At 38.2% G+C, this 9,876-nt stretch overlaps 1 protein-coding gene across 1 annotated transcript; it reads left to right on the top strand.

The window, feature by feature from the left end:
* The first annotated feature begins 3,551 nt into the window (after window positions 1-3,551).
* LOC118241365 (verrucotoxin subunit beta-like) lies at window positions 3,552-9,876 on the top strand. The gene is made up of 3 exons (XM_035526191.1): window positions 3,552-3,768; window positions 6,007-6,117; window positions 7,966-9,876. Exons 2-3 carry the CDS (start codon window positions 6,018-6,020, stop codon window positions 9,828-9,830), a joined length of 1,965 nt encoding a protein of 654 aa, XP_035382084.1. The 5' UTR covers window positions 3,552-3,768; window positions 6,007-6,017; the 3' UTR covers window positions 9,831-9,876.

Genomic DNA, 9,876 nt, shown 5'->3' with positions numbered 1-9,876 from the left:
TTCCCCTCACATCGGTCGTGATGAAGTGCTTTGAAAAGCTAGTCAGAGACTTCATCACATCTTCACTGCCAGCCTCCACAGACCCACTGCAGTTTGCATACCGCCACAACTGCTCCACTGATGACACAATTGCACATCTGCTCCACACCACACTGACTCACCTGGACGAAGGGAGGGAAATTATGTTAAAATGCTGTTTGTTGACTACAGTTCAGCATTTAACACTATTATCCCCTCCCTACCCACTACTAAGTTGGAGGATCTAGGACTGCATACATCCCTGTGCGACTGGATCTCCAACTTCCTAACAGACAGACCACAATCAGTACGGGTGGGCGACTGCTCCTCATCCACCCTCACCCTCAGCACTGGAGCTCCTCAGGGTTGTGTCCTAAGCCCCCTGCTCTACTCACTGTACACCTACGACTGCACATCCACTTCCAGCTCCACCATCATTGTCAAGTTTGCTGACGACACTGTTGTCAAGGGCCTGATCTTGGATAACGAGGAGAGGGCCTACCTGGAGGAGATTAAACACCTTGAAAACTGGTGCCAGGAAAATAATCTCCTCCTAAACATCAGTAAGACAAAGGAGTTGATCGTGGATTGCAGCAAGAAGCAGGAGCGGCACTACCAACCTGTGAGGATCAGTGGAACCACGGTGGAGAGAGTAGATAGTTTCAGTTACCTTGGTGTTCACATCTTGCAGGACCTGTCCTGGTCCCGCCATACCAACTCCCTGGCAAAGAAGGCTCGTCAGCGTCTTTACCACCTCAGATGCCTAAAAGACTTCAGACTGCCCTCCAAGGTACTGCGGAACTTCTACACCTGCACTATCGAGAGCATCCTCACGGGGAACATCACAGTCTGGTTTGGGAATAGCACCAAGCAGGACAGACAAGCACTCCAAAGGGTAGTGCGTTCAGCAGAGCGCATCACTCACATGGAACTTCCTGACCTGCAGACCATCTACTACAAGTGGTGCCAGACCAAGGCCAGGAGGATTGTGAAGGACCCCACCCATCCCAACAATAGGCTCTTCTCTCTGTTGAGGTCAGGGAGGCGCTTTTGCTCCCTGAAGACCAAGACAGAGAGACTGAAGAGGAGCTTCTTCCCACAGGCCATTCGAGCCCTGAATCAGGGAAACTGATAAACTGTGGGGACCACCACCACCATGTAACATATAATTGTAAATATGTTCAATTACAAGATGGAACTGTACATTGTGTACATACATATATACATATCCATATATATATATATATATATATATATATATATATATATATATATATATATATATATATATATATATATATATATATATATATTCAATTACCATGTAACAAAAACATAAAAACTGTAAATGTTATTCTACAAAATGGATCTGTACATTCTGTACATATATATACAAAACCATATACATTGTACATTGTGTATATAAACATAATATATATATATATTGTACATACATTGTTAATATATTTTTGTACATATATAGAATATATATATTTCTCTATGCACCCCTGTTTTCTTTTTCCTCAGTTTGGACAGAGCACTCTCAACCATTTCACTGCGAGTATACTGTGTATGACTATGTATGTGACAAATAAACCGAACTTGAACTTGAACTTGAACTTGAACTTGAACTACCTCAACTACAAAACTGACTCTAATGTCACCTTCAAATTATCTCCTAATCCCAGACCTTCACATACTTTCACCACTCACAGATATGTATTGTTGGGCATTTTTTCTCACTAAACAAAAATACCATGTATGACATTTTTGTCTAATTTGTTTAATTGTGTTCTTTTCCTTTATCTACCTTTAGGAAAAGCCAATGATGAAAATTAAAATAAGGTGTTTGCAAACCTTTAAGTAACACTGTTTTTATTAAAGTGTTTATATTCAATTCATCCTGAAAGAGACACCAGGCATCTTGTTAGTTTCAGGAATTTCTTAAATGATTACATTTAATGAGGTTGTTGTTTTGTGATTATGAAGTAAAATCTATGCATTTAGTATGTTTTCATGGCTATATTGAGCAATTCCAAACATCAGTTTTCACTCAGAAAAGTTTATTGAATGGTTTGAGCAATCTGCTTTCTGGAGCCAATTCAGTTTCTCTTAACCATCAAGCTGAAGTATCATACTGAGCAATGATGTATTTTTGTGTTTGTTTGTTTGTTTGTTTGTGTCAAGTTTCTGTTTATTTAAGGAGCACGATTTTATTTCATGATCTTTTTGAACACTGAAATATTAAATACAACTTTTACCATTTAATTGTTTGTTCATAATTTGTTTGACCACCTGGAGGAGCAGGAGGAGTTCAAACCAGCTCCAAGTACGAGCAGGCAGGAAGTATTTTAATGTTAATGTTGTATGTTACTGTTATGGTGTGTTTGGTAAATAAATGGGCACACTTACCATTATATAAACGGTATGGACATTTTACTCTTCATTCTATCACGCCAAATGAGTAGGCATACAGATATAGCCAACATACCTTATTCAAGTGACTTATTTAGATTTATTTAATTTTTTGTAAGAATGTCACTACAATACCTTGTATACAATTTTTTTTATTATTTGTTTATTTATTTTTTAGTAAGATGGTGTTAAAACAAGTAGTAAAATATGAGATGAGCGATATTATATATGACAAGCGTAGTTGACAGTATCTCACTTAAATAGCATTGAGTATTTGTTGTATTTATGTTGAATAGGCCTATATTACAATTTTATATTAAAGATTTTATAGTGTAACCTAACGCAATTAATAGTGAGACACTTTGTTAAATAGTCAAACTGTCTTTCATACATATTAGTCGTGAACTCGTTAGACCGTTAATATGTCTTAGAATTGTCTTATTTCATGGCAGAAAAAAATAACTTTATTTAATCGGTTTTCATAAAGTATTGTCATGTTAATTTTATGGCAAAACAGTGTTTCTTTATGTGGCAAAATGTTGTATTTATATGGTACAGTATGGAATCAAACTGCAACCTAAACCATAAAATCAGCAGTACTAATATATTTTTACTGTAGTAGTAGGATACGTTGTACCGTATTTATTACTATGGGATTTGTACAATGTATGTTTCGCAGTAATGTACTGGAAAAAAAACAGTGAATATAATGAATGAATATAAAATTTACGGTTGTCAAAAAATATAATGTAAAATCTTATACATTACGATCGTATGTTTTACGGTGAGATTCTGGCAACCAAAACTGTCAGAATTTTATCATAAATTTTACGAATATTTTTAGTGTACGAGAACAGTGTCCAACGTTTTCTATAAGGCGCACACTACTAAAGATGTTCCAGTTTGAGGAAACTCACCCCAAGAGCGCTGAAGATTGAAAGCCGTCTTCTTAACTGCAGATAGCGTTTCAGGAAGTGAACTGCGGCATGCAGCAAGTTGCCTACTTGTCTTGCCAAAAACTATTTTCCCTTAACCTAAGCGCTGTACTTCCTTTTTACCAGTATTTATCGCGCCGCCCTGCTTACTGTGTGGTTACAATATAAAACTGATCGAATCTCACCATGGCTGTTGTTGCGCTGGCTCAGAATGTATGTGGCTATAATTGAGAAACGATCAAGCGATAAAGGGCGGACAGCAAAAAAAGACATACACGTTAGGCGCTGCCACTGAGACAATAGTCTAGATATACCATTTGTTGTTGGAAGGAGTGAAAGCGAAACCCCGGGGCTTATTCAGACGACAGGTGGCAATCTTCAGCTCTTTCTTGAATTTAGGGTAAGTTGAGTTTTCGTAGCGTGCACCTTGTCTTTCTCGTGTGGTAAGGGTAGTTGATAGAAGACTTAGAAAATTAAACTGACACTCGTTTCTGCACTTTTGTTTTCCGTTGCATTCTGAAAACGCTGCAAAACAATTGTGTGATCACGAACATCGAGCTAAAAACGAATTCGTTCATTTACTTTTTTGTTTTTTGTTTAAGCAAAACATACTTTCACACCTATAGTTCGTTTGCTCTGATCAGAATCAGTTAATGAGTTTGTAAACCTCAGACCTGTCTGAGGCAGGCGCAAGAAACCTAATACGAGAAGAACGTCCTGGGTCGCAACCGCATCCGTCTTTCACAAACATAGTGGAACATTTCTGTATACTGCATACACGCTATTGCCCAACTTCCCCGAACACAGTATGAAAAGATCACAGTCAAACATTTAGAGGATCATGTATAGTTTCACAGTCTCTGAATATTAAATTCCACCTCACAGTCTTTTCAGGTAAAATCGGTCAGTGAATTTAAGATTATAGAAAACATTTAATAGAATCAACTTTAAAACATTTTATAATATGCTAAAGTGAGTTTGAAAGGTGTCCCAATTTCAGTTTCATTCAAATCAGAATCATATTTTTAACTGAAGATCCTTAAAATAATATTTAACCAACCTAGTCATTTGAATCCAATGCCATATCATACTACTATGCTCCAAACAATTTACAAATCCAGAAATGCCTTCCCTGATACTGAGGTATCAACAGATTTATTTGCTTTTAAGTGTGCTACCAGTTGCTGCACTATCACACTAAAAAGATTCTACTCTCTACATTAAGAAGACTTATATGCCATAACTGTTCTATACCCACTGAATCCTTCTCTTATGCAATAAGGTTACCTTCTGCTCTTCTCCACTCTTTAGGAATAATTCCTTTCTTCCAGAGTATGACCATCATCTTCCATAAAAACTGACATGTCAATCCATTAGGCCCTGGTGCAGAACCTACCTTTGTGCACTGCACCACTACCTGAACCTCCCCCCACTTTGGTGGGCTGATATCCATCTGCAATATTATTACACCCACTGGTGGAATGTCTACTGGCAATTCAATATCCTTTTTATCTGTTTAAAGACCCACAAAATATCGCTCCCCAATTGCTTTTTGCCAACTTTTAAACTCGGCAAGTTCTCCTTACTAAATAAGGTCTTCACATAATATAAAGATTCCTATGAATCTTTCCTAAACAATGCACCGATTCCTAAAGATGCACAAATTGGCCTACGACAGCTAAATCGGGCTAATTATTGTGACTAGACATTGTTCATATGTTTAAAACATTTATTGTTCAGCTTGACACTGACAGAAATGTTAGTTTTGCTTTCACATTGATTTACAGATTAATTGAATAAAAATGCTATTGTGAAAACAGGAAATCTTGGAGCTGATGGCCTGTTTGGATTGTATGTGCAGAGCTACTGCTATTAAGTCTAGGTCACGCAAGACTAAAATGTCATTAAATGGTTGGATCAGAACATTTGCCTTAGAATCCTGGTGATGTGGTGGTGTAGCTCTGCAAGCAAAAGATGATTTGTGACCTTAAAGAAAATAAAGAAGAAAATAGCTCAGAATCTCAGATAAAATGTCTTCACATTGAAACTCAAAGTGCTGAAACATTAAGCTAATTATATTTTAACACAGTTTCATTCTGAATATATACTGCATGATTTTATTGCAGTTAGAGATACTCTTATCCAGTGAAACTGAAAGTTCCTCTATCTTTTAGGTGCATTGGACTTTAATTTTAATTGGTTAACACACTCAGTAGAAATATCTTTATGAATCACTATTTCAAAGTTCCCTCTAATTCTTATTTATTCTTTCTTTAAATCAGCATAGCTGTAATGGTGAGCAGTGAGGAGGCGGACGCATGTGCAGAGAAGAGTGAGATTTATTATGGGCATATCAAGAATCAGAGTCAGTAAAAAAGTCCAGGGTCAAAGAGTCGACACGGAGAGTATGTAGATACATGCCTACAAACAAAAACACACGAAGGCAAAGGGGAAGCAGGCTATAACAAAAGACGCTAGGAAAACTCGGGGCTAAGAAACAAAAAGGCTAGGAGAACAAACATACACAATGATTTCTAGGAGAACAAATATACACAATGTCACTGATTGTGACAATAGCAAATCTTTTAGAATTACCAAGATAATTTTATTAAACTTGTATTTTTGTTTTGTGTTTAAGTATCACCAACCATGAGCTCACTGCAAAAAGAAGCTGTTGAGGTGCCATGTCTGGGAAGACCATTCCAGCTGGGCATGCTGTATGATATGAGGAGGGATTGTCTCATACCAGGTAGGTAGAGCTACTAGAGAAGCAGGTCTGATTGGCTGATTGCCTCTCTCGGTCTACTAGTGGAAGCACGTCTGCTTGTGGTGGAACTCTGGAAATCAGTCACACCTCAGACAGAAAATGCTATTTGAATGCTTTATTAATACTTGTGCACCAGTATTATCAAGTATTATTGTGCACAAGGGACTCAGTTTTTCTCACAGAGAACTGTCAGAAGAGCAAACCCCAAACAGTCACACACACTTTGTTATAGTTCCTCTCAACCCTCGTGGTTTCCCTAATCATTACCTCTGTTTAAGTGGTTGTCTCTACAACTGCAATATTTGATGTGAAATATTTTTCTCAATGCACCTCTTAATTAAACCCATGATACATGGAATAATACAACATCCTAGTATCGCTAAGCAGTACACATTAAGGCGGTAATAGATGAAACAACAATTCCTTTCCACTTGCCAAACCACTCATCCAATCCATCATCCAATTATTGTTCACTCCCTTTTCTGCTCACCTATGCTCAGTTCTAGGGCTGTGTTTAAGAGCCTTAGGCTGCAGAGCAGAAGCTTTTAGAGGCCTCCATGAAGCCTAAGTGTGGTTGGTGGAGTGAGTTGAGTTCATCTTTGCTTAAAAAAGGAAAAGCTTCCAATGGGATATAATGTTGTCAAGCTTCAACTTGTATAATGAAGGATCTCAAACTGCATATATTGAATAATGTATTTCAAACACTAGTATGTTAAAGAAGGTGGGGTGATTACATAATCACTCCTGAAAACTGTATAAAAAATTTGGGTTCTTTGTGTGATTGTTAGACATTTTCTGGAGGATACCTCAATAATACTTCTTAACATTGACCTGCAATAAAGAACAGGACCAGTTGTTCTCATCAATTAATTCTCAAGTCTGCATTTTTATTCTTGAATTAAGTAGACATCATTATACTACTATATAGAGGAATTTTAGAATGACACTAGTTATCACCCTCATGTTCTAGAACACGTCTGCAGTTGTTTGTGTGTCCACAGTGTCCATCCCTCTAATTTCACAGCAGGATGCATTATCAGGAGTACTTTGAATAATCCCCTCCACCTCGGTTGCCTCCAGTGCTTCCTTCTTAGTTCCTTCACTGCCGCCCAATCACCTGCTCTGAGGTCATATAGTTAGTTAACTCAAGGGGTTTGGCTCAGCCCTGTCTACCCAGACCCTGTTTTTCACATTTTGTGAAATTAACACTTCAGAAGGATCGTTTGTCAAAAGTGGGGATGTCATCTGATATTTCTAACATTGGTATGCCCAAGAGTTTACAAAATATGTCCAAATGGGGATGAGAATGAGAGTGAGACCACAACATGGGTTGAGCCCCTATGAAGTCATTTTTGGGTGACCTCCCCTGACTCTCTGTTTGCTAGTGAAAGCAGGTCTGATTTGCTCTCTCTGTCTAAGCATAAATTTGATAGCTTTCTCTGCCATGTGCTGCATTTTTATAGGTCGTGTGACACAAGGGTGACATGTTTGATGACTGAATGACAGCTAGCATCATTGTTCTTAATAAAGTTGTTAATAAAAATATTTGATGGTATGTCAACATAATTCAGGCAAACAGAGCTCTGACAAACTGCAGACATTTTCAATCATAGACATGCATTATTACTCATTCATCATACTTATTACATACTTATGTACCTAGTCATCTAATTATTATTATGACCCATTTGTGATCTAGTGCATGATTTAGATCTAAATAATAATTTATTTACTAATGTCTTTTCCATTTAAGACAAGAAAAAAATAACCCATCCCATAAAAAACACTAAAATATGGTATGTCAAATCATATGCTCTTCTTTATCCGCAGGCTTGACCTTATGGGACAACAATAAACTTCAGAAACACAAAAATGTGATTCCAAAACACTTCACTCAAATGGAGGTCAGCACTTCAGACAGTTTAGAAGACAAGGCAGCTTCTATGAACATAAGTGGCTCCCTAAAGCTCAGTGTTCTGTCTGGAAAAGTAAATGTAGCAGGATCAGCTAAATATTTCAATGACAACAAAAAGTCCACTAAACAGTCCAGGATTACACTGAAATACCATATAAGCACACACTTTGAACACCTCACAATGGATCATTTGGACCATAAGAGCTTTCAATACACTGAGGTGTTTGACAGTGATCTAGGTACACATGTGGTCACTGCTGTGTTGTACGGTGCTGATGCTTTCTTAGTGTTTAATAGAGATTTAGATTCAAATGAGGAGAAGACTGAGGTAGAAGGATCCTTCAAAGGTGCACTTAGAAATATCAGTTGTTATGGGATTTCAGTGGAAGGTGGGGCCTCAATGAAACTGAATGAGAATGAGAAGGCAGTAACTGACAAATTCAGCTGTACTTTCTATGGAGATTTTACATTACCAACTAATCCATTCTCATTTGAAGGTGCAATGGACATATACAAACAACTTCCAAACATGCTTGGTGAGAAAGGAAAAAACGCAGTTCCACTGAAAGTGTGGCTCTACCCTCTTGCCAAACTGGATTCAAAAGCAGCAAAATGTGTCCGTGACATAAGCAATAGCCTTATTACGGCTGTATCAGATGTAATCGAGAGTTTGAACAATGCAGAAATTAGATGCAATGATCTTGCAGTAGACACTGCTGCACAAGCGTTTCCTGCTTTCCATCAAAAGATTCAAGAGCTGAAGAAAAAATGCAATGACTATAAACTAGATCTGCTGAAGAAAGTGGGTTCTCTGCTGCCATTAATACGTGGAGGTCAAGAAGAAGAATGTGATCTTGTAGACCTCCTCAAGCATCATGAGGAGTCTCCTTTCAGTAGCACTGAACTTGACCAGTGGATAAAGATCAAACAGGATGAAGCAGATGTACTGAAATCCTTTCTGGAGAAGCTGGAATGTCCTGCTCCAGATGTATATAAAAGCATTGGCAAGGTCTTTGCACACACTGAAGATGTGGTGTGCTTTACTTTCACCTCTCTGTATAAGCCAGATCCTTTTCTTGATTATCTAATAAACTATACAGATGAAAAGTCTGAAAAGAGATATAAAGGCAAAAGAGAGAAACCTGAGTCCTGGTTGACTCAAGACGTAGGTCAGAGAATGAGGAAAACCTTGAAATTATTCAATGGCCTAAAGAGCTCAAGTAAGAGTAACAACACCAAATTTATTGTGGTGTCAGATTATAACGAGGAGAACCCTGGTGCTTGCATAATGTTGTACAGAGGTGAATGTGATGACACCGTCTGCTTTATCCCGCCATCTAAACCCATCTGCTCAACCACTGGTGCTGTGACTGACAGCAGTGTAACAGTGAAATTAAGCCCTGCATGTGAGTCCACAGTGAAGCGAAACCTGGAGTACAAGATGGAGCAGGAGGAGGAGTGGAAGTGTCAATCTCTGCAGCATAAAGAAGATGAAGTCACACTAACAGGACTAAATGCTGACTCTATGTATGAGATCAAATGCACTGCACTGGATATACTGGGGAAGCTCCCAGTTACCAGTGATGTCATCACCATTCAAACTCCTAAAGGCACATACCCTCCAACTGACCTAACACACCAAAACTCAAGCACCAGAGACACCAGTCAACCCGCAGCAGAACCATCAACACCAATCAATGACAACAGCCCTTCACATGTTCCCGGCTCAAAAAAGCACTGGAAGTCAAAGAACAAACATGACACATCTGAACAAAGATGAATGCTGTTAAGTGTGAACGAGATCAAATAAACAGCAGTGGTTGAAA

The sequence above is a fragment of the Electrophorus electricus genome, chromosome 5 (assembly GCF_013358815.1).
Source record: "Electrophorus electricus isolate fEleEle1 chromosome 5, fEleEle1.pri, whole genome shotgun sequence".
NCBI classification, from domain to species: Eukaryota; Metazoa; Chordata; class Actinopteri; order Gymnotiformes; family Gymnotidae; genus Electrophorus; species Electrophorus electricus.
The sequence above is the reverse complement of the archived record's forward strand: the minus strand, read 5'-3'. Positions and strand labels throughout refer to the sequence as shown.